Below are 26400 nucleotides of genomic sequence, written 5' to 3'. Positions count from 1 at the left end.
GTCCAGATGGGATAGGGCAGTGTGCAGTGTGATGGCAATTGCATCATCTGTGGACCTATTGGTGCGGTATGCAAGTTGAAGTGGGTCTAGGGTGACAGGTAAAGTGGAGGTGATATGATCCTTGACTAGTCTCTCAAAGCACTTACTGATGACAGAAGTGAGTGCTACGGGGTGATAGTCATTCAGTGTTGTGATGCAACAATTCTAGCAAAATGCATAGAACATAGAATTAAAAAGGTATTGTCGGATATTACTCATCCTAATTTTTTACATGGACGATACACATTGGAGATAATATAAGACAAGTACTGGAAACAATAAAATCTATGAAAATCAGGGAAACCAGGCCTGGTATTCATAGATTACTTTGAAAAGGTTTTTGATAAAGTTCTGTGCCTTGCAAAAGTATTCATCCCCCTTGGCGTTTTTCCTATTTTGTTGCATTACAATCTGTAATTTAAATGGATTTTTATTTGGATTTCATGTAAGGGACATACACAAAATATTCCAAATTGGTGAAGTGAAATGAAAAAAATAAATAACGGAAAAGTTGTGCGTGCATATGTATTCACCCCCTTTGCTATGAAGCCCCTAAATACGATCTGGAGCAACCAATTACCTTCAGATGTCACATAATTAGTTAAATAAAGTCCAGCTGTGTGCAATCTAAGTGTCACATGATCTGTCACATGTTCTCAGTATATAAACACCTGTTCTGAAAGGCCCCAGAGTCTGCAACACTACTAAGCAAGCGGCACCATGAAGACCAAGGAGCTCTCCAAACAGGTCAGGGACAAAGTTGTGGAGAAGTACAGATCAGGGTTGGGTTATGAAAAAATATCTGAAACTTTGACCATCCCACTGAGCACCATTAAATCCTATATACAGTGGGGGAAAAAAGTATTTAGTCAGCCACCAATTGTGCAAGTTCTCCCACTTAAAAAGATGAGAGAGTCCTGTAATTTCCATCATAGGTGCACGTCAACTATGACAGACAAAATGAGAATTTTTTTTCCAGAAAATCACATTGTAGGATTTTTAATGAATTTATTTGCAAATTATGGTGGAAAATAAGTATTTGGTCAATAACAAAAGTTTCTCAATACTTTGTTATATACCCTTTGTTGGCAATGACACAGGTCAAACGTTTTCTGTAAGTCTTCACAAGGTTTTCACACACTGTTGCTGGTATTTTGGCCCATTCCTCCATGCAGATCTCCTCTAGAGCAGTGATGTTTTGGTGCTGTCGCTGGGCAACATGGACTTTCAACTCCCTCCAAAGATTTTCTATGGGGTTGAGATCTGGAGACTAGCTAGGCCACTCCAGGACCTTGAAATGCTTCTTACGAAGCCACTCCTTCGTTGCCCGGGCGGTGTGTTTGGGATCATTGTCATGCTGAAAGACCCAGCCACATTTCATCTTCAATGCCCTTGCTGATGGAAGGAGGTTTTCACTCAAAATCTCACGATACATGGCCCCATTCATTCTTTCCTTTACACGGATCAGTCGTCCTGGTCCCTTTGCAGAAAAACAGCCCCAAAGCATGATGTTTCCACCCCCATGCTTCACAGTAGGTATGGTGTTCTTTGGATGCAACTCAGCATTCTTTGTCCTCCAAACACGACGAGTTGAGTTTTTACCAAAAAGTTCTATTTTGGTTTCATCTGACCATATGACATTCTCCCAATCCTCTTCTGGATCATCCAAATGCACTCTAGCAAACTTCAGACGGGCCTGGACATGTACTGGCTTAAGCAGGGGGACACGTCTGGCACTGCAGGATTTGAGTCCCTGGCGGCGTAGTGTGTTACTGATGGTAGGCTTTGTTACTTTGGTCCCAGCTCTCTGCAGGTCATTCACTAGGTCCCCCCGTGTGGTTCTGGGATTTTTGCTCACCGTTCTTGTGATCATTTTGATCCCACTGGGTGAGATCTTGCGTGGAGCCCCAGATCGAGGGAGATTATCAGTGGTCTTGTATGTCTTCCATTTCCTAATAATTGCTCCCACAGTTGATTTCTTCAAACCAAGCTGCTTACCTATTGCAGATTCAGTCTTCCCAGCCTGGTGCAGGTCTACAATTTTGTTTCTGGTGTCCTTTGACAGCTCTTTGGTCTTGGCCATAGTGGAGTTTGGAGTGTGACTGTTTGAGGTTGTGGACAGGTGTCTTTTATACTGATAACAAGTTCAAACAGGTGCCATTAATACAGGTAACGAGTGGAGGACAGAGGAGCCTCTTAAAGAAGAAGTTACAGGTCTGTGAGAGCCAGAAATCTTGCTTGTTTGTAGGTGACCAAATACTTATTTTTCACCATAATTTGCAAATAAATTCATTAAAAATCCTACAATGTGATTTTCTGGATTTTTTTTCTCAATTTGTCTGTCATAGTTGACGTGTACCTATGATGAAAATTACAGGCCTCTCTCATCTTTTTAAGTGGGAGAACTTGCACAATTGGTGGCTGACTAAATACTTTTTTCCCCCACTGTATTTAAAATTTTAAAGAATATGGCACCACAACAAACCTGCCAAGAGAGGGCCGCCCACCAAAACTCACTGACCAGGTGAGGAGGGCATTAATAGAGAGGCAACAAAGAGACCAAAGATAACCCTGAAGGAGCTGCAAAGCTCCACAGCGGAGATTGGATCATCTGTACATAGGACCACTTTAAGCTGTACACTCCACAGAGCTGGGCTTTATGGAAGAGTGGCCAGAAAAAATCTATTGCTTAAAGAAGAAAATAAGCAAACACGTTTGGTGTTTGCTAAAAGGCATGTGGGAGACTCCCCAATCATATGGAAGAAGGTACTCTGGTCAGATGAGACTAAAATTGAGCTTTTTGGCCATCAAGGAAAACACTATGTCTGGTGCAAACCCAACACCTCTCATCACCCCGAGAACACCATCCCTACAGTGAAGCATGGTGGTGGCACCATCATGCTGTGGGGATGTTTTTCATTGGCAGGGACTGGGAAACTGGTCAGATTTGAAGGAAAGATGGATGGTGCTAAATACAGGGAAATTCTTGAGGGAAACCTGTTTCAGTCTTCCAGAGATTTGAGACTGGGACGTACAGTTGAAGTCGGAAGTTTACATATACCTTAGCCAGATCAATTTAAACTCAGTTTTTCACAATTCCTGACATTTAATCCTTGTAAAAATTCCCTGTTTTAGGTCAGTTAGAATCACCACTTTATTTTAAGAATGTGAAATGTCAGAATAATAGTAGAGAGAATGATTTATTTCAGCATTTATTTATTTCATCACATTCCCAGTGGGTCAGAAGTTTACATACACTCAATTAGTATTTGGTAGCATTGCCTTTAAATTGTTTAACTTGGGTCAAACGTTTCGGTTAGCCTTCCACAAGCTTCCCACAATGAATTGGGTGCATTTGGCCCATTCCTCCTGACAGAGCTGGTGTAACTGACTCAGGTTTGTAGGCCTCCTTGCTCGCACACACTTTTTCAGTTCTGCTCACAGATTTTCTATAGGATTTAGGTCAGGGCTTTGTGATGGCCACTCCAATACCTTGACTTTGTTGTCCTTAAGCCATTTTGCCACAACTTTGGAAGTATGCTTGGGGTCATTGTCCATTTGGAAGACCCATTTGCGACCAAGCTTTAACTTCCTGACTGATGTCTTGAGATGTTGCTTCAATATATCCACATAATTTTCCATCCTCATGATGCCATCTATTTTGTGAAGTGCACCAGTCCCTCCTGCAGCAAAGCACCCCCACAGCATGATGCTGCCACCCCCGTACTTCACGGTTGGGATGGTGTTCTTTGTCTTGCAAGCAACCTCCTTTTTCCTCCAAACATAATGATGGTCATTATGGTCAAACAGCTCTATTTTTGTTTCATCAGACCAGAGGACATTTCTCCAAAAACTCTGATCTTTGTCCCCATGTGCAGTTGCAAACCATAGTCTGGCTTTTTTATGGTGGTTTTGGAGCAGTGGCTTTTTCCTTGCTGAGCGGCCTTTCAGGTTATGTCGATATAAGACTCGTTTTACTGTGGATATAGATACTTTTGTACCTGTTTCCTCCAGCATCTTCACAAGGTCCTTTGCTGTTGTTCTAGGATTGATTTGCACTTTTCCCACCAAAGTACGTTCATCTCTAGGAGACAGAACGCGTCTCCTTCCTGAGCGGTATGCGTGGTCCCATGGTGTTTGTACAGATGAACGTGGTACCTTCAGGTGATTGGAAATTGCTTCCAAGAATGAACCAGACTTGTGGAGGTCTACAATTTTTTTTCTGAGGTCTTGGCTGATTTCTTTTAATTTTCCCATGATGTCAAGCAAAGAGGCACTGAGTTTGAAGGTAGGCCTTGAAATACATCAACAGGTACACCTCCACTTGACTCAAATGATGTAAATTAGCCTATCAGAAGCTTCTAAAGCCATGACATCATTTTCTGGAATTTTCCAAGCTGTTTAAAGGCACAGTCAACTTAGTTTATGTAAACTTCTGACCCACTGGAATTGTGATACAGTTAATTATAAGTGAAATAATCTGTCTGTAAACAATTGTTGGAAAAATTACTTGTGTCATGCACAAAGTAGATGTCCTAACAGAATTGCCAAAACTATAGTTTGTTAACAAGAAATATGTGGAGTGGTTGAAAAACTAGTTTTAATGACTCCAACTTCAATTGTAGGTTCACCATCCAGTAGGACATTCACCATTCAGTAGGACAATGACCCTAAGCATACTGTTAAAGCAGCACTTGAGTGGTTTAAGGGGAAACATTAAAATGTCTTGGAATGGCCTAGTCAAAGCCCAGACCTCAATCCAATTGAGAATCTGTGGTATGACTTAAAGATTGCTGTACACCAGTGGAACCCATCCAACTTGAAGGAGCTGGAGCAGTTTTGCCTTGAAGAATGGGAAATAATCCTAGTGGCTAGATGTGCCAAGCATATAGAGACATACCCCAAGAGACTTGCATCTGTAATTGGTGCAAAAGCTGTCTCTACAAAGTATTGACTTTGGGGTTGTGAATAGTTTTTTTGTGTTATTGCTTGTTTGTTTAACACAAAAAAAATTTGCATCTTCAAAGTGGTAGGCATGTTGTGTAAATCAAATGATACAAACCCCCCAAAAATTCATTTTAATTCAAGGTTGTAAGGCAACAAAATTGGAAAAATGCCAAGTGGGGTGCATACTTTCGCAAGCCACTGCACGACTGGAATTTTTATATCAATGCCTGGAATATTTCCATTTTGGAGAATCTCTTATACATTGGGTTAAAGTTATGTATAGTAAAATATACGAGCAAAAAATATTATATTTTATTTGGAACGGCAACTCAGACAAAATTAAACTGACCTATTTATATAATGAATATGAATTCTGAGGGCAGAGATGATTAAATATTAAAGCATTAGACCTCTCACTAAAAGCTTAAGTCATGCAAAAGTTATACTTAAATCTGAATTGGTTCTCTAGCTGTTTAGTAGGAATGTCTCACCCCCTGTTAAAAAATACCTCTCATTTTTGTGAAAATGAAATAATCTCCAAAATATCGCTATTTTTAAAACAAGCCATATAAAGATAGGTGCAATTTCAGTTTAATCCACCAGAAAAAAAACAGAATAAATATTAGAACAAATATTATGGTTAAACTCAAATATACAAATTGATAAAAAGAAATAAGAAAAATGTATAATCTTTGTAAATGATATTATAAATAGGACTGGTGGAGTTATGTCTCAGGTGCAGCTAACAAAAATATATAGAAATGTCTGCTCTAATCAAAATTATAACCAACTAATTGCAGCATTACCGCAAAAATGGAAGAGGCAAGTGGAAGGGGGAGAAAGTCAGGAAATGCATTAAAGACCAAAATTGGTTAAAGAAAATGTTCATTAATAAAAAAGTATACCTGTTTCATTTAAGGATAAAAAAAATGTACAACTCTGCCATATACATTGCAAAATAGTTGGGAAGAGATTTTCAATGTACCGATTCCATGGCACATGGTTTATGAACTGATACACAAAATGCTGCAAAGAGACAGAATCATTAGATTTAAAAAATGTGTTCCGTTTCAGGAATGTCTGAAGAATTGCTACATTTACCTGGTGCTAACTCTGCAAATTGCACTGCTGGGTGATTTAAAAAGTTATAGTCAATCGATCAATAAAATAATAATACTCTTAGCAAAAATGTTTATCTTTAATTTACAATCTGTAGAAACTATGAGAATAGAAAGGTTTAGAACTTTTGTGAAACATCATAGCACAGTTGAAAAATATATGGCAAACAGAAATCAACATCTTCAGAGATAGATAGGAGGGGTTGAAGGTAGCTGAAGGATGGGACTAAAAACAAACAAAAGATAACTATTGTAAAATACACTGTGTCCGTAAAATGTAGATAGTATGTATAAGCTGGAAGTAGAAGCCTAAGTGTTGTTGTCCATTAGTTTACTCCAATTAGGCGAGGGGTGCTAGGGTTAGGGAAAAAAACGAAAGATAAAATATATATACACTACCAGTCAAAAGTTTGGACACACCTACTCATTCAAGGTTTTTCTTTATTTTTTAAAACGTTTTACATTGTAGAATAATAGTGAAGACATTAAAACTATGAACTAACACATATGGAATCATGTAGTAACCAAAAAAGTGTTAAACAAATCAAAATTTATTTTATGTTTGAGATTCTTCAAATAGCATCCCTTTGCCTTGATGACAGCTTTGCACACTCTTGGCATTCTCTCAACCAGCTTCATGAGGTATTCACCTGGAATTATTTTCAATTAACAGGTACCTTCTTAAAAGTTAATTTGTGGAATCTATTTCCTTCTTAATGTGTTTGAGCCATTCAGTTGTTTTGTGACAAGGTAGGGGGGGGGGGGTATACAGAAGATAGCCCTATTTGGTAAAAGACCAAGTCCATATTATGTCAAGAATAGCTCAAATAAGCAAAGAGAAATGACAGTCCATCATTACTTTAAGACATGAAGGTCAGTCAATACGGAAAATGTCAACAACTTAAGAAAGTTTCTTCAAGTGCATTCGCAAAAACCATCAGGCGCTATGATGAAACTGGCTCTCATGAGGACCGCCACAGGAATGGAAGACCCAGAGTTACCTCTGCTGCAGAGGATAAGTTCATTAGTTAACAGCCGCAGAAACTACAGCTCAAATAAATGCACCACAGAGTTCAAGTAACAGACATCTCAACATCAACTGTTCAGAGGACCTGTGAATCAGGCCTTCATGGTCGAATTGCTGCAAAGAAATCCCTACTAAAGGACACCAATAAGAAGAAGAGACCTGCTTGGCCAAGAAACACGAGCAATGGACATTAGACCGGTGGAAATTTGTCCTTTGGTCTGGAGTCCAAATGTGAGATTTTTGGTTCAAACCGCTGTGTCTTTGTGAGACGCGGTGTGGGTGAACGGATGATCTCTGCATGTGTAGTTCTCACCGTAAAGCATGGAGGAGGAGGTGTTATGGTGTGGCAGTGCTTTGCTGGTGACACTGTCTGTGATTTATTTAGAATTCAAGGCATACTTAACCAGCATGGCTACCACAGCATTCTGCAGTGATACGCCATCCCATCTGGTTTGGGCTTAGTGGGACTATCATTTGTTTTTCAACAGGACAATGACCCAACACACCTCCAGGCTGTGTAAGGGCTATTTTACCAAGAAGGAGAGTGATGGAGTGCCTGGCCTCCACAATCCCCCGATCTCAAACCAATTGAAATGGTTTGGGATCAGTCGGACGGCAGAGTGAAGGAAAAGCAGCCAACAAGTGCTCAGCATATGTGTAGTATGATTCAATCTTAGTCCTGTATTGACTCTTTGCATGTTTGATGGTTCGTCGGAGGGCATAGCGGGATTTCTTATCATCATCAGGGTTAGAGTCCCGCTCCTTGAAAGCGGCAGCTCCATCCTTTAGCTCAGTGCTGATGTTGCCTGTAATCCATGGCTTCTGGTTGGGGTATGTACGTACGGTCACTGTGGGGACGACGTCATCGATGCACTTATTGATCAAGCCAGTGACTGATGTGGTGTACTCCTCAATGCTATCGGAAGAATCACGGAACATATTCCAGTCTGTGCTAGCAAAACAGTCCTGTAGCTTAGCACCTACATCATCTGACCACTTCCTTATTAACCAAGTCACTGGTGCTTCCTGCTTTAGTTTTTGCTTATAAACAGGAATCAGGAGGATAGAGTTATGGTCAGATTTGCCAAATGGAGGGCGAGGGAGAGCTTTGTACATGTCTCTGTGTGTGGAGTAATGGTGGTCTAGAGTTTTTTTCCTCTGGTTGCACATTTAACATGCTGGTAGAAATGAGGTGGAACGGATTTAAGTTTCCCTGTATTAAAGTCCCCGGTCACTAGTAGCGCTGCCTCTGGATGAGCCTTTTCCTGTTGATTTATGGCCTTATACAGCTCATTGAGTGAGAGCTTAGTGCTAGCATCGGTTGGTGGTGGTTAATAGACAGCTACGAAAAATATAGATGAAAACTCTCTTGGTAAATAGTGTGGTCTACAACTTATCATGAGATACGCTTGAGGCAAGCAAAACCTCAAGACTTCCTTAGTATTAGATTTTATGCTCAAGCTGTTGTTTACAAATATACACAGACCGCCACCCCTCGTCTTACCGGTGTCAGCCGTTCTGTCCTGCCGATGTAGCGTATATCCCGCCAGCTGTATGTTATCCATGTTGTCGTTCAGCCACGACTCGGTGAAACATAAGATATTACAGTTTTGAATGTCCCGTTGGTAGGATAACCTTAATCTTAGGTCGTCCAATTTATTTTCAAATGATTGAACATTGGCTAATAGGTTTGATGGAAGAGGCAGTTTACTCGCTCGCCGTCGGATCCTTGCAAGGCATCCCGACCTACGTGTACGATATCTCTGTCTCTTTCTCATGCAAATGACGTGTATTTGGGCCTTGTCGGGTGTCTGTAGAATATATTTTGCGTCCGACTCGTTGAAGAAAAAATCTTTGTCCAATACGAGGTGAGTAATCGCTGTCCTGATATCCAGAAGCTCTTTTTGGTCATAAGAGACGGTGGCAGAAACATTATGTACAGAATAAATTACAAATAACGTGAAAAAACACACATAATAGTACAATTGGTCAGAGGGCTGTAAAACGGCAGCCATCTTCTCCGGCGCCATTCATCAGTCTGTGGTAGCTGGAAGGCCGCCAACCATTTCACCCCTCCTGGCCCTGCTGTTTGCTTTGAAGAGTCCCAGTCTGGAGTGCAAAGCCCCTTGCCATTTCCCTCAGAGACCAATCGCTTTGCCTTGGAGCTACAGGAGAAGAGAGAGCCAGAAGTGAGGGGGAAACTCGCTAAATGGGTGACAACCACAATTAGTGAAATGTATACCTTCCTGGTGACAGTCCTTCTCATGGGAATAGTAAAGAAGAACTCCCTAAGAGAATACTGGAGCACAGATCCTATGTCTGCAACTCCCTTCTTTGCCACCTTCTTTTCCCAAGACCGCTTCCTAGTTCTGCTGCAATGCCTGCATTTCATCAACAACGCTACTGCCAACCTAAATGACCCGTTACACAAAATAAGAAATGTTCTTACCAGCCTGACATCAGCATTTGGTTGGGTCTTTGTGCCATACAAGGACCTATGCATTGATGAGTCCCTGATGTTATGGAAGGGTAGGCTGGCATTCTGTCAATATTTTCCCTCCAAAAGGCACAGGTTTGGGGTCAAGTTCTTTGTCATGTGCGACGTGAAGACAGGATTTGTCCAGGACATGATAGTCTACACAGGGTCCACCACTGATATCCAACATTATGAGGGGCTTGGGGTGTCCAGGTCCACTGTGATGACCATGCTGGCAAGGGACACACTTTGTATGTGGATGCTTGGTACAGCAGTCCCACACTCTTCCAGCATCTGCTCTCCAATAGCACAGGGACCTGTGGCACAGTCAGGTCGAACAGGAAGGGGATGCCGGCATTCGGATGCAGGAAGATGCAGAGTGGGGAGGTGGAGTTCAAGGAGAACGGTCAACAGCTGGCAGTAAAGTGGCATGACAAAACGAGACGTCCATGTCCTCTCCACTGTCCATACATCAACCATGTCGGCCACAGGGAAGGTGGACCACCTGACGGGAGAGAGAAAGATCAAACCAGACTGTTTGCTTGACTCTAACCTCAAAATGGGGTCAGTGGATAAGGCGGACATGATAAACAGCTTTGTGGAATGCACTCGGAAAACTACCAAGTGGTATAAGAATATATTTTTCCATCTGATCGACACCTCAATGGCCACATAGTTCACCGTCAACTAACAGGTGAGGTGATTACTGAACAAGGTATTTTTTGTAATTGGACGTACAGTTCATATACAAATCACATACAGTTCCATTATGCAATTATAGTGACAATATCTCACCCACTTACCCACTGCCTCATCATCCTCTCCCTTCCCTCATCCTCCCCACTCCCTCTCCCCATAGGTCAAGTAATTACCTACCAAAAGTACAGAAGAGCACCACACTCACCGATCCAAGATGGCGTAGCAGTGCGGTCGTGTTCTTTGTTGTGTGTCTGTGTAAATGGCCAGTTTTTTCCTTATTTTTCCCTATCACACTTTTCATCCTTCTACAAAATATACTTTCCTGCAACCCACCTCACTCAATGTGCAATGGATTCTATTATTGACTTACCTTTTATCTAGAATCTCCAGTTGAAACTAGCTAGCCAGCTAACTAGCTACTTGCTATTAGCCACCTTTAGCGGTTTTCACCCAAAACATCGGATTTTCTGCCGGAATAACTGAATCATTGGACATTAACACCGGATCGCAACTAGCTAGCTGCAACCAAATGGATGTTGTTGTTGGCTAATCAGCCTTGAGCTAGCCTCCAGCCAGCCCCATCTCCCGGCTATCTACCTCTCTGTCAACCGGACGGGACCTCCTAGTGTTGACACGGAACCCCGCCGATCCAACACGACTGGTCTGCCGTCTAAATCGTCTGATGTGGTTTCAACAGGCTTCCCGTTACGACTTTGACCACGAAGATCCATCTGCTAGCCCTGGCCCGCTAGCACACACAAGCCGTGGTCTCTTGCTCGCCAGTGCTATAGCAGCCCCCGAACTACCTTCGAACTCTTCTATTGCTGTTCACCGGACCTTATGATAACTCAGCTATACAGCTGATGCCTGCTGGACTTTTCCTTTATACGGTACCGCATCCTGTTTATGTTTAGCCTCAACCGAAACTTTGTCGCCATTACCAGCTGTTGTCTTAGCTCTCTCGAATAACACCTGTGATTGTTTGCCTCTCTCCCATGTCAAAATGCCTTGCTTATTGCTGTTTCGGTTATTTCTTATTGTACTATTTCACAATAGATCCCCCAGCCCAGCTCAACCTGCCTTAGATAGCTCCTTAGTCCCACCCCCCATACACGCGGAGACCAACTAAATCGGTGCCTCCAGTGATGCTATCTCTTTCATCATTACCCAACGCTTAGGTTTACCTCCACTGTACTCATATCCTTCCATATCCTTGTCTGTACATAATGCCCTGAATCTATTCTACAACGCCCGGAAATCTGCCCCTTTTTTTCTCTGTACCCAACGCACTAGAACACCAGTACTTAAAGCCTTTAGCCATATCCTTATTCTACTCCTACTCTTTTCCTCTGGTGATGTAAAGGTTAACCCAGGCCCTGTAGCCCCCAGTATCACTCCTACTCCCCAGGCGATATCATTTGTTGACTTCTGTAACCGTAAAAGCCTTGGTTTCTTGCACGTTAACATCCGAAGCCTCCGCCCTAAGTTTGAGTTATTCACTGCGTTAGCACACCCCGCCAACCTGTTCTAGCAGTGTCTGAATCCTGGCTTAGGAAGGCCCCAACTACAACATTTTCCGTCTCGATAGAACTGCCAAAGGGGGTGGGGTTGCAATCTACTGTAGAGATAGCCTGCAGAGCTCTATCGTACTATCCAGGTCTGTGCCTAAACAGTTTGAGCTTCTACTTCTAAAAATCCAACTTTCCAGAAATGTCTCTCACTGTTGCCGCTTTCTACAGACCCCCCTCAGCCCCGAGCTGTGCCCTGGACACCATATGTGAACTGATTGCCCCCATCTATCCTCAGAGTTCATACTGCTTGGTGACCTAAACTGGGATATGCTTAACACCCCGGCCAACCTACAATCTAAACTAGATGACCTCAATCTCACACAAAAGATCAACGAACGTACCAGGTACAACCCTAAATCTGTAAACATGGGCACCCTCATAGATATAATCCTGACAAATGTACCCTCTAAATACACCTCCGCTGTCTTCAACCAGGATCTCAGCGATCACTGCCTTATTGCCTGCGTCCGTAACGGGTCCGCGGTCAAACGACCACCCCTCATCACTGTCAAACGCTCCCTAAAACACTTTAGCGAGCAGGCCTTCCTAATTGACCTGGCCCAGGTATCCTGGATGGATATAGATCTCATTCCGTCAGTAGACGATGCCTGGTTGTTCTTTAAAAGTAATTTCCTCTCAATCTTAAATAAACATGCCCCATTCAAAAAATACAGAACTAAGAACAGATATAGCCCCTGTTTCTCCTCAGACTTGACTGCCCTTGACCAGCACAAAAACATCCTGTGGCGTACTGCATTAGCATCAAATAGCCCCCGCGATATGCAACTTTTCAGGGAAGTTAGGAACCAATATACACAAGCTGTCAGGAAAGCAAAGGCTAACTTTTTCAAACAGAAATGTGCATCCTGTAGCACTAACTCCAAAAAGTTTTGGGACACTGAAGTCCATGGAGAATAAGAGCACTTCCTCCCAGCTGCCCACTGCACTGAGGCTAGGAAACACTATCACCACCGATAAATCTACAATAATCGAGAATTTCAACAAGCATTTTGCTACGGCTGGCCATGCTTTCCACCTGGCTACCACTACCCCGGCCACCAACTCTGCACCCTCCGCTGCAACTTGCCCATGCCCCCCCGCTTCTCCTTCACACAAATTCAGACAGCTGATGTTCTGAAAGAGCTGCAAAATCTGGACCCCTACAAATCAGCTGGGCTAGACAATCTGGACCCTTTCTTTCTAAAACTAGCTGCCAAAATTGTCACAACCCCTATTACTAGCCTGTTCAACCTCTCTTTCGTAACGTCTGAGATCCCCAGAGATTGGAAAGCTGCTGCGGTCATCCCCCTCTTCAAAGGGGGTGACACTCTAGATCCAAACTGTTACAGACCTATATCAATCCTGCCCTGCCTTTCGAAAGTATTTGAAAGCCAAGTTAACAAACAGATCACCGACCATTTTGAATCCCACCGTACCTTCTCCGCTATGCAATCCGGTTTCCGAGCTGGTCATGGGTGCACTTCAGCCACGCTCAAGGTCCTAAACGACCTGGCCAAGGCTTTCGACTCTGTCAACCACTCCATTCTTATTGGCAGACTAAATATCATTGGTTTCTCAAATGACTGCCTCGCCTGGTTCACCAACCACTTCTCAGATAGAGTTCAATGTGTCAAATCGGAGGGCCTGTTGTCTGGACCTATGGCAGTCTCTATGGGGGTGCCACAGGGTTCAATTCTTGGGCGGACTCTTTTCTCCGTGTATATCAATGATGTCGCTCTTGCTGCTGGTGACTCTCACATCCACCTCTACGCAGACGACACCATTTTGTATACATCTGGCCCTTCATTGGACACTGTGTTAACTAACCTCCAAACGAACTTCAATGCCATACAACACTCCTTCAGTAGCCTCCAACTGCTCTTAAACACTAGTAAAACTAAATGCTTGCTCTTCAATCGAACGCTGCTGGCACCCGCCCACCCGACTAGAATCACCACTCTCGACGGGTCTGACCTAGAGTATGTGGACAACTACAAATACCTAGGTGTCTGGTTAGACTGTAAACTCAACTTCCAGACTCACATTAAGAATCTCCAATCCAAAGTTAAATCTAGAATCGTCTTCCTATTTCGCAACAAAGCCTCCTTCACTCATGCTGCCAAACATGCCCTCGTAAAACTGACTATCCTACCGATCCTTGACTTCGGCGATGTCATTTACAAAATAGCCTCCAACACTCTACTCAGCAAATTGGATGTAGTCTATCACAGTGCCATCCGTTTTGTCTCCAAAGCCCCATACACTACCCACCACTGTGACCTGTACGCTCTTGTTGGCTGGTCCTCACTACATGTTCGTCGTCAAACCCACTGGCTCCAGGCCATCTATAAATCACTGCTAGGCAAATCCCCGCCTTATCTTAGCTCATTGGTCACCATAGCAGCACCCACCCGTAGTCTGCGCTCCAGCAGGTATATCTCACTGGTCATTACCAAAGCCATCACCTCCTTTGGCCCCCATTCCTTCCAGTTCTCTGCTGCCAATGACTGGAACGAATTGCAAAAATCTCTGAAGCTGGAGACTCTTATCTCCCTCACTAACTTTAAGCATCAGTTGTCAGAGCACCTTACCGATCACTGCACCTGTACACAGCCCATCTGAAATTAGCCCACCCAACTACCTCATCCCTATATTGTTATTTATTTTGCTCTTTTGCACCCCAGTATGTCTATTTGCACATAATCTCTTGCACATCTAGCATTCCAGTGTTAATACTAATTGTAATTATTTTGCACTATGGCCTATTTATTGCCTTTCCTCCATAGCTTGCTACATTTGCACACACTGTATATATATTTTCTGTTGTATTTTTTTGACTTTATGTTTTTTTACCCCATATGTAACTCTGTTGTTGTTTTTATCGCACTGCTTTGCTTTATCTTGGCCAGGTCGCAGTTGTAAATGAGAACTTGTTCTCAACTGGCTTACCTGGTTAAATAAAGGTGAAATAAAATAAAAATAAAAAATTCATTACAAAACCGACTGATATGGCCAACTACTTTAATGATTTTTTAATTGGCAAGATTAGCAAACTTAGGCATGACATGCCAGCAACAAACGCTGACACTACACATCCAAGTATATCTGACCAAATTATGAAAGACAAGAATTGTAATTTTGAATTCCGTAAAGTGAGTGTGGAAGAGGTGAAAAAAGTAGTGTTGTCTATCAACAATGACAAGCCACCGGGGTCTGACAACTTGGATGGACAATTACTGAGGATAATAGCAGATGATATTTCCATTCCTATTTGCCATATCTTCAATTTAAGTCTACTAGAAAGTTTGTGCCCTCAGGCCTGGAGGGAAGCAAAAGTCATTCCGCTACCTAAGAATAGTAAAGCCCCCTTTACTGGCTCAAAGAGCCGACCAATCAGCCTGTTACCAACCCTTAGTAATGTTTTGGGAAAAATTGTGTTTGACCAGAACAGACTTTCAGCACACTTATAGGGAAGGACATTCAATAAGCACAGCACTTACACAAATGACTGATGATTGGCTGAGATAAATTGATGATGAAAAGATTGTGGGGGCTGTTTTGTTAGACTTCAGTGCTGCTTTAGACATTATCAATCATAGTCTGATAATTGAAAAACGTATGTGTTATGGATGTACACCCCCTGTACCTGTCTAACAGAACACAGAGGGTGTTGTTTAATGGAAGCCTCTCCAACATAATCCAGGTAGAATCAGGAATTCCCCAGGGCAGCTGTCTAGGCCCCTTATTTTTTTCAATCTTTACTAACAACATGCCACTGGCTTTGAGTAAAGCCAGAGTCTCTATGTATGCGGATGACTCAACACTATACACGTCAGCTACTACAGCAACTGAAATGACTGCAACACTTAACCTCTAGGGGATCGATGTCCTGTATATGGGACGGTTGAGCTAACATGCACTAATGTGATTAGCATGACTGTTGTAAGTAACAGCAAACTTTCCAGGACATAGACATGTCTTATATGGGCAGAAAGCTTAAATTATTGTTCATCTAACTGCACTGTCCGATTTACAGTAGCTATTACAGTGAACAAAATACCATGCTATTGTTTGAGGGGAGTGCACAACAACAAAAAACATATCACGGCAACTGGTTTGATACATTCACCTCTGAAGGTAAATAATGTACTTACATTCAGTAATCTTGCTCTGATTTGTCATCCTGAGGGTCCCTGAGATAACATGTAGGATAGTTTTGTTTGATAAAATTGATTTTTATATTCAAATGTAGAAATTGGGTTATACAGTTTGAACCCTTGCTGTCTCTGGCTCCACACCCACCCCACCCGGCCATCTAGATGTGTGAAAGTTAGTGTATAAGCTAATATAAGCTAATGATCCATCATGTATGACATTCCTGGGAGTGTGTAAACTTAAATTTTGTATGTTCTCTATAGTTATGTACTTGAAAATGCATCGATTGACCAATTCGGCAGATTTGGGCAGACTTGATACAAAATAGTCCAGTATTGCAATGCTTCACTGGATCAATCTGAAACTTTGCACACACACTGCTGCTGTCTAGTGGCCAGAATCTAAATTGCGCCTAAACTGCAATATTATATTGTGGCCTTTCTTTTGCATTTCAAAGATGATTAAAAAAAAATATATATATATATTTTTTGGTTTGCATTATCTTTTGAAAAAGAAAAGGAAAGCCGCACACTCTAGGAGCTCAGATGCAATAATTTAATATCCTAATAACCAACGTTTCGACAGAGAAGCTATCTTCATCAGGGTATAATAACAAACACTGTGGGTCACTAGTTTATATAGTGTCAAAAGACACACGCAGGTGTCTGTAATCATGGCCGGGTGTGGCCTAATAGCATTAGTTAATTCACAGATCAACATGACCTTTTACCAGATCTAATGTGTTATATTCTCCTACATTAATTTCACATCCTTGTAAGGGTTGGGGTGAGGTGTGACCCAGGTGCTGTGCAGTATATGCAGTAGGCAGTAGGCAGAGATGATGAAACAAGGATCTTTACTGGTGGTCCCGAAGCCAAAATACAAAATAACGGACTTACCACGATAAAAGAAAGACGGAGCAAATAAGTCTCCAAAAACCGTCTGACAGCCAAAATACGAAATACTACCTAAGACTGAAACAAATAACAAAACAGGGAGAACACTTCTCAAGTACCTGTACATAGGTCTCCGATCAGACACTGAGTAGTACTGCTGGACATAGAGAAACTAGCAGAGAAAACAGAGCAAGGGAACACAGGGAAGTGAGGGCATAAATACACAGGTGAACAGATAGACACAGGTGACACCAATAGGATGATGATTAGTCCAGACTGTGAGTGAGGAGGTGCCTAAGGTTGTCGGAGGATGACACCTAATGGGTCGCTCCGGAACTGCAACCCTCTCCTGTAATAAATCCTTGCTTCAGGTCCTGAGCTACAGGCAGTTGGATTTGGGTATGTCATTTTAGGCGAAAATTGGAAAAAAGGGTCCGATACTTAGGAGGTTAACAAAGAGCTGCAGTTTGTTTCAGAATTGGTGGCAAGGAATAAGTTAGTCCTAAATATTTCAAAAACTAACGGCATTCTATTTGGGACAAATCATTCACTAAACCCTAAACCTCAACTAAATATTTTAATAAATAATATGGAAATTGAATAAGTTGAGGTGACTAAACTGCTTGGAGTAACCCTGGATTGTAAACTGTCATGGTCAAAACATAGTGATACAACAGTAGCTAAGATGGGGAGAAGTCTGTCCATAATAAAGCGCTGATCTACCTTCTTAACAGCACTATCTATCAACAAGGCAGGTCCTACAGGCTCTAGGTTTGTCGCACCTGGACTACTGTTCAGTCGTGTGGTCAGGTGCCAGAAAGAGGAACTTAGGAAAATTGCAGTTGGCTCAGAACACGGCAGCACGGCTGGCCCTTGGATTTACACAGAGAGCAAACATTAATAATATGCATGTCAATCTCTCCTGGCTCAAAGTAGAGGAGAGATTGACTTCATCACTGTCAGCACCGAGCTGTCTGTTTAAACGACTAGCACACAGCTCAGACACCAATGCATACCCCACAAGACATGCCACCAGAGGTCTCTTCACAGTCCCTAAGTCCAGAACAGACTATGTGAAGTGCACAGTACTACATAGAGCCATGACTACATGGAACTCTATTCCACATCAGGTAACTGATACAAGTAATACAATCAGATTTAAAAAACAGATACAAATACACCTTATGGAACAGTGGGGACTGTGAAGCAACACAAACATAGGCACAGACACATGCATACACACACATGATAACATACGCACTATACACACACGTACACATGGATTTTGTGTTGTAGATATGTGGCAGTGGATTATGGGCCTGAGGGCACACACTTAGTGTGTTGTGAATTCTGTAATTAATGTATTGTAATGTTTTTTAAATTGTATAACTGCCTTAATTTTGCCGGACACCAGGAAGAGTAGCCTTTGGCAGCAGCTAATGGGGATCCATAATAAATACAAATACAACAACCATGTTTTACACTGTTTCAATCTGCTGTTTTCTTCAAATTGATCATCACAGTGAGGTGACTTTTAAAAGTACAATAGGCCTACTGTGTTTGATGTGATTTTCGATTGCATTTGCATTGATGTCAGAGTGGTTAGGACCTGATGATAGTTAGCAAGTTGGGTACTACCAAAGCATGTCCAGGGTGCATAAAAGGAGATTACTGTGACTCAACGGTCACGTGGGTCATGACTCATGACTGCGGTAATATGGTCACTGCAGCAGCCCTATTTGTAACACATTTATGTAGTGTTCATGAAGGCTTTATGAAGCCTTTATAAGCTGCACATCATTTAAAGCGGGACCCCCAAGGTTATGATATAATTAAAGGTGTAATAAGTATTTGTGTCTCCCTCTCTCCCCATCCTTCAGTTGCATTCTCTGGCTTGGGCTTCACCTCCTTCTACCTGGCTGGGAAGCTGCAGTGCTTCACAGACCGGGGCCGCGGGTGCAGCTGGCGTCTGTGTGCCATGTTGCTGCCCCTCTACAGCGCTGTGATGATCGCCCTGTCCCGCACCTGCGACTACAAACACCACTGGCAAGGTCGGTCACGATCCCTGTCACAGTCACGCCACATCCAAATGAATCAGCAGATATGCCATTTAGGTCTACAATTCAGCTAACTTTATTATCATACGTGCAAAAATTCATTTGGTCATCACTACGGTTGCAACATTCTGGTAATTTTCCCAAAATTCCCTGGTTTTCCAGAAATCCTGGTTGGAGGATCCGTGGACTTCCTGCTTATTCTTTCTAAATTCTAGGAATCTTCAAACTAGGATTTCTGGAAAACCAGGGAATTGCAACGCTATCATCACGATGTACACAGAAGACATTAAAAACAACAATACCCATGAATGTAGGCCTACATATAATGTGTATTGTATGACATCAACGCGGTATTTATTATAATCCTCAATGTCTCATCTTTCAGAATACATCCTAATTTTCCTCACTCAGACAACAACAAATGTGCAAAAGTAGCCCAATTAGCGGGAGGGATGGGGGCATTTTCTTGCAGCCCGCAGTGCTCAAGTTTATAACGTCTGTCAAAACCCATACACTGCTGTGAAGCGGAGAACCGGAGCTCTGATGTCATTTATAGCATGTTACTGTACAGCGACTGCGTTCCAATTGAGGCGCTTATCAATGACAACATCTGGCACTTTCAAACCTTACAGTACCTTGCAAAAGTATTCATCCCCCTTGGTGTTTTTCCTATTTTGTTGCATTACAACCTGTTATTTAAATGGATTTTAATTTGGATTGCATGTAATGGACATACACAAAATAGTCAAAATTGTTGAAGTGGAATGAAAAAAATTAATTGTTAAAAAAATTCATAAAAATTAATAATGGAAAAGTGGTGCGTGCATATGTATTCACCACCTTTGCTATGAAGCCCCTAAATAAGATCTGGTGCAACCAATTACCTTCAGAAGTCACACAATTAGTTAAATAAAGTCCACCTGTGTGCAATCTAAGTGTCACATGATCTGTCACATGATCTCAGTAAATATACACCTGTTCTGAAAGGCCCCAGAGTCTGCAACACCACTAAGCAAGGGGCACCACCAAGCAAGCAGTACCATGAAGACCAAGGAGCTCTCCAAACAGGTCAGGGACAAAGTTGTGGAGAAGTACAGATCAGGGTTGGGTTCAAAAGAAAATATCAGAAGTATGTTCAGTCTCCCCCCAAAACTTGTCCATTTCATTGTAACATCCATAACACTTATTTTTTGCTTTATTTCTCCATCATGCCAATATTTAGAAGTCTGCTTTTTTGGGTATACACTCCCCCCAAGCGATAATAGACACACACATCAAAAGTTTCATTTCTATATTATTTGTCCATTCTGTGAGACATTCAAGTTTAGATTTTGAGTGCAAATGTCACTTCCATAACGCTGGAATCGCCCTTATAGTTAATTAGCTCATGGCGCAAGTGTCTTTGCGTCAGGAAAATGTTGCCTTATAGCCCGTTACAATGAAGTGTGATAATAACACACAGCATAGTGCCGTGCTGTGCACTCACAACACCTGTCCTGTGACATTTCATATGTTGCACTAATCTTTTGTGTCCCTCCTGGTCATGATAGACTATTGAAACCACAGCAGTACTTATAGATGGGTGGGCGCACGCATCTCGGAGGCTAAAGGCGGTGTGTTATGATTCTGAACGGTTAGATAGCTTTGAACAATCACAAGAAGCTGCCGTGTGATAAATTGTATTTGGCTTATTTCAGCTAGTTGTATCATCTTGTTCTTGATATCATGTCTTGTTTTGACTTATGTCACGTCTATGCTAATATGGCAAAAAATCTGCTAGGAAGCTAACCAACAACTGTAACGATGTATTTGAAAGACAAGTGCTTATTATGCAAATGTACTTATATTGTCAAAAACCTTTTGATTGTAAGCCAACCCCTTTTGTTTTGCCCCACAGTTGCACACGCATTGGTTTTGTTGGTAAACAACCCACCCGTATATGGCGCTTCCTCCTGCACCCTAGTCTTAGTTAAACAGGAGCTCCTATTAGCCTGCTATGCAAACTGTGCTGGGTGCTTAACACCACACACTCTTCCCCATTATGGGATACTCTAGCCCCCAGGGCCCTGGGAAAATGTCTGGGGTTTCAGATCCAGCACTGGAGAAGGCATCCATACTGAAGCGTCAACAACATCAACCTTTAGATGACTCTCCAAGTATCATGATACCTTTCAAATAACCAGCTCAGGGACAAAGCCTACACATCATTAGTTTGGACTGTTTCCCTACTTATAGTCATCCATCTTGACCGCATAGTTAAAAGTCACAGCTTGTGTGAGGTCATCAACAGGAGAAACCACTGGCTCTGTTCCAATCCACACTAGCATACACTAGTTAGTGTGAAGCAATTTGTCTTCTAAGTGGGATGCTAGTATGGATGTTGGAATGTGGCCAGTTTATGTTCAAGCACAATTTATGGTGCAGATGTTAACCTCATTTCCTCCAGCTGGACAGATAAATAATTGTTTCCTAAATCTTTCAGAGTCTAGTTCAACCGGTCCAACTACTACACAAGCTAGTCATTCCCTCTACAAAACTTTAGCCCTTTTTTCCCAAACATTGATCATGAGAAGGCAATGATTTTGCATGTTATAGCTCATAGGGTTGTGGTCACTGTGAGGTGACATGTTCTCAGCTATGGTGACAAAGTAACAGAGATGGTTTGTCCAACCCAGTCACATGTTGAGACTCAGCGAGCCCCAGTAGTAACATCAGCCCAATGTCAGACCAACATCAGCCCAACATCAGCCCAATGTTAGCCCAACAAATTGTTACCCTGCACCCATCCAAACACGTTATTCTCATTGAGAAAACTCAAACCCTTCCACTTGTTTTCCTATCTGTCTACCAGAAAGACTCTAGGAATATCTGTTTTTGAGCATTTGCAAATGTCTCACTTGTTTCACCTCCATGACTATGCCACCTCCATTTTACCGGGCTACTGATAAACTAAATTATCTGACATTTCCAATATAGCCAGCCCCAGCAGTGACGTCAGCCCAACATCAGCCTAACATTCACGAAAGCTGAAAGGCCCAGTGCAGTCAAAAACGTGATATTCCTGTGTATTATACATATTTCCACACTTTGAGGTTGGAATAACACTGTGAAATTGTGAAAATTATGATAATGCCCTTTTAATGTAAGAGCTGTTTGAAAAGACTGCCTGAAATTTCAGCCTGTTTTGGTGGGATGGAGGTTTGGTCTTCCTGCTTGAGAAATTGCCCTTTGCTAAGAAGCTATTTTTGTTTCTTTTTGACCATTTTAATTGAAAACAATCACAGTAAGGTACTTAATTGTTACAGAGAAATGATTTGATATTGAGATAAAAACAGCTGCATTGGACCTTGAATCAAACTGCTCCCAGCACCCATCCAGAACAAACTCAAATGCTGACCTTTCCTCTTGTTGTCCTATTTTTTAAAATTTTAGTCATTTAGCAGACGCTCTTATCCAGAGCGACTTACAGTTAGTGAGTGCATACATTATCCTATCTGTCTACCAGCAAGACTTTAGGAAATACCTCTCTGAAGTCTGTTGTTGGGCTGTAACAAATTCCACATGACTGTACCACCCCCATTTCTCCTAGCTACTGATAATCTAAATTAGCAATCATTTCCAATGTTATCACCATTAATGAAGTAACATCAATGATTCATGCACTGTATATATGACTAAGTACCCAAGTTTATTTCCTATTGTAGATTTCTGAGATATACTGTAGGTAAGTTAGACCCAAGGTAAGACCCAAGGTAAGAGTGTGGAGCTAATAACACCATTGTTGTGGGTTCATTTCCTGCAGGTATCACTCACAGAGACACCAAAAAAATGTATGCACTCACTATACTGTAACTTCCTTTTGGATAAAACCGTCTGCTAAGTGGCATATATTATTATATGTACAGTATTAATATATTATTATTATTATTATTCCCTAGATGCCTTTGTTGGAGGGGTGATCGGCCTGCTTTTTGCCTACATCTGCTACCGGCAGCACTACCCCCCGTTCCTGCACATGGACTGCCACCTGCCGTATGCCAGTCTGGCCAAAGCCCCCCACCTCATCTCTGCCCAGGGTGATCCCCTGGTCCTGCCCACCGAGAACGCCACCAGCCTGCCTCTGAAGGGGCTGACGGAGGGGCCTGTATAACTCCTGCCAACCCCTACCTCCAGACCCAGTCTCTAACTCCACCATCACCCCAAGACCACCCAACCCGCTCCCCCTCTCACTAACTGTAGACTGACTAGCTAGTACTTACATATACCAGTGGACAGTACTGTACACCTCTCGCTCTCTCAATATTTCTCCTTGTCTCTCACCTCCCTCCACCCTCGCCCTTTGTTTGTTTTGCCTGCCGGAATCAGCACCCTTTCAGTGGTTTATATTTAGAGAGGCTGTGTATGTGTGGCATCTGGGAATATGCAGTGAGGGAAAAAAGTATTTGATCCTCTGCTGATTTTGTACGTTTTCCCATTGACAAAGAAATTATCAGTCTATAATTTTAATGGTAGGTTTATTTGAACAGTGAGAGACAGAATAACAACAAAAAAAAACAGAAAAACGCATGTCAAAAATGTTATCAATTGATTTGCATTTTAATGGGGAAATAAGTATTTGACCCCCTCTCAATCAGAAAGATTTCTGGCTCCCAGGTGTCTTTTATACATGTAACGAGCTGAGATTAGGAGCACACTCTTAAAGGGAGTGCTCCTAATCTCAGCTTGTTACCTGTTTAAAAGACACCTGTCCAAAGAAGCAATCAATCAGATTCCAAACTCTCCACCATGGCCAAGACCAAAGGGCTCTCCAAGGATGTCAGGGACAAGATTGTAGACCTACACAAGGCTGGAATGGGCTACAAGACCATCGCCAAGCAGCTTGGTGAGAAGTTGACAGCAGTTGGTGTGATTATTCGCAAATGGAAGAAACACAAAAGAACTGTCAATCTCCCTCGGCCTGGGGCTCCATGCAAGATCTCACCTCGTGGAGTTGCAATGATCATGAGAATGGTGAGGAATCAGCCCAGAACTACACGGGAGGATCTTGTCAATGATCTCAAGGCAGCTCGGACCATAGTCACCAAGAAAACAATTGGTAACACACTACGCCGTGAAGGACTGAAATCCTGCAGCGCCCGCAAGGTCCCCCTGCTCAAGAAAGCACATATACAGGCCCGTCTGAAGTTTGCCAATGAACATCTGAATGATTCAGAGGAGAACTGGGTGAAAGTGTTGTGGTCAGATGAGACCAAAATGGAGCTCTTTGGCATCAACTCAACTAGCCGTGTTTGGAGGAGGAGGAATGCTGCCTATGACCCCAAGAACACCATCCCCACCGTCAAACATGGAGGTGGAAACATTATGCTTTGGGGGTGTTTTTCTGCTAAGGGGACAGGAGAACTTTACTGCATCAAAGGGACGATGGACGGGGCCATATACCGTCAAATCTTGGGTGAGAACCTCCTTCCCTCAGCCAGGGCATTGAAAATGGGTCGTCGATGGGTATTCCAGCATGACAATGACCCAAAACACACGGCCAAGGCAACAAAGGAGTGGCTCAAGAAGAAGCACATTAAGGTCCTGGAGTGGCCTAGCCAGTCTCCAGACCTTAATCCCATAGAAAATCTGTGGAGGAAGCTGAAGGTTCGAGTTGCGAAACGTTAGCCTCGAAAACTTAATGACTTGGAGAAGATCTGCAAAGAGGAGTGGGACAAAATCCCTCCTGAGATATGTGCAAACCTCGTGGCCAACTACAAGAAACGTCTGACCTCTGTGATTGCCAACAAGGGTTTTGCCTCCAAGTACTAAGTCATGTTTTGCAGAGGGGTCAAATACTTATTTCCCTCATTGAAATGCAAATCAATTTATAACATTTTTGACATGCGTTTTTCTGGATTTTTTTGTTGTTATTCTGTCTCTCACTGTTCAAATAAACCTACCATTAAAATTATAGACGGATCATTTCTTTGTCAGTGGGCAAACGTACAAAATCAGCAGGGGATCAAATACTTTTTTCCCTCACTGTAGGACAACATTGCTGGAGCAAAAAGGCAAAAGCCCTAACCCAACATTAAACTGCTAGGATGTTCATCAGAAGTTGTTGCTCTACATTTTCTTCACTGCTCACTTCAGTAGAATGGAGTTAGCTGGTATAGCAGCTGGTATAGCAATTTGATGTAGAGTTGGATGGAATGCAGAGCGCCTGGTGGTAATCCCATTAAATGTCACAGCAATGGAGCAATGGGTATGTTAGATGTCACAGCTCCCCAATTTGATTTATGAGATATCTAATCGCTTCGGCAGTGAGGAAATTCACACTACAAAATCTGATAGCTCACACATGTCTAACTTTGAGAGCACACATCAGCAATGATGACCAAATGTATCGTCACTAATGTTGTCCAAACTGTAATCTGTTAATATTCTATTAGCCACTGCCTTGGTCTTAGACCCACAGACGTTGTTTTTGCATTGTCCACATCTCTCCTGCTGCTGGTGTTCCATGGCAACATAATTATAAATATAACATCAATAGGTCGTTATCAACAAAACGTTCAATTTGGCTGCTGGGGGGCAAGGAGACCCTCCAGTTCCGCTAAAATCATTGACAACTATGTGCCGTATTCAAGGAATTATTAAATAAATGTTATAACTATTTGGTTTTAATATCATCACCTCTTGAAGAGCATAGTCAGAACTACACATTTCCAATTATTCCACATTTAGCTCTATCATCAGAGTTTTACAGCAATCAGTAAACATCAATTGATCATGTATTTTCAGATATGTGAGGGTAGCCAGATCTATTTGGCATGTAGCTAGCTAGCTAAAGAAAACAATGTGTCATTTAGCGTGCTTTAGGCTTTTGGAAAGAGCTTGACACCGCCCTGGTAAAGTTGTCAGTCAGACTACTGTCATCACCACTATAGATGGCAAGCAAATCAAACAATATTTGGGAATAGCCATCTAATTTATCCCCTGAAAGTTATCTTGTTAACTAGCCATATTGACGTGATCTGTTATTAGCTAGCTAGCTAGCCAATTTAACATTGTCCATCAATCAATGTAGCCTATCATGTCTGTCAGCAGCAATCGTGATTAAACACTGTTTAAAAGGGGATAATGATAGCTACTTCGCAAGGTAGGCCTACGTTAGTTGGTGAAAAAAGTACATTAGGTCTAATTACCACTATGTTTAGCCAAATGTACAAAGTTTATATCGGTAGCTTGCAAAGTAAACCTTATCAGCTAACAGTAACGTTACATCAGCATATGTGCCCTTCTGCTGCTTGACAGGCAGACCCCACAAAGGATGGGAAAGTAACCTATACCACTCATACTTGTCAGGTATAGTTCACTTTTATTTTTTATCACTCAAATATCCAATTAATGGTGGCCAATATTGAGAGAGATTG

General features: G+C 42.2%; 1 protein-coding gene across 1 annotated transcript in view; it reads left to right on the top strand.

Moving 5' to 3' along the window:
* The window catches only part of LOC311136263 (phospholipid phosphatase 4-like), a gene marked incomplete at both ends in the record, with an annotated part of 177258 nt that extends 154123 nt beyond the window's left edge, over positions 1–23135 (top strand). Inside the window, 2 exons of the mRNA XM_084170394.1 lie at positions 18809–18979; positions 22924–23135. Of these exons, the coding sequence (XP_084026520.1) occupies positions 18809–18979; positions 22924–23135 (383 nt within the window). The remainder of the gene's footprint in view (positions 1–18808; positions 18980–22923) is intronic.
* Positions 23136–26400: the final 3265 nt, after the last annotated feature.

Source organism: Coregonus lavaretus (assembly GCF_964263955.1).
Source record: "Coregonus lavaretus genome assembly, chromosome: 1".
Taxonomy (NCBI): Eukaryota; Metazoa; Chordata; class Actinopteri; order Salmoniformes; family Salmonidae; genus Coregonus; species Coregonus lavaretus.
Note: the sequence above shows the minus strand (reverse complement) of the source record. Positions and strands in the feature narration are given on the sequence as shown.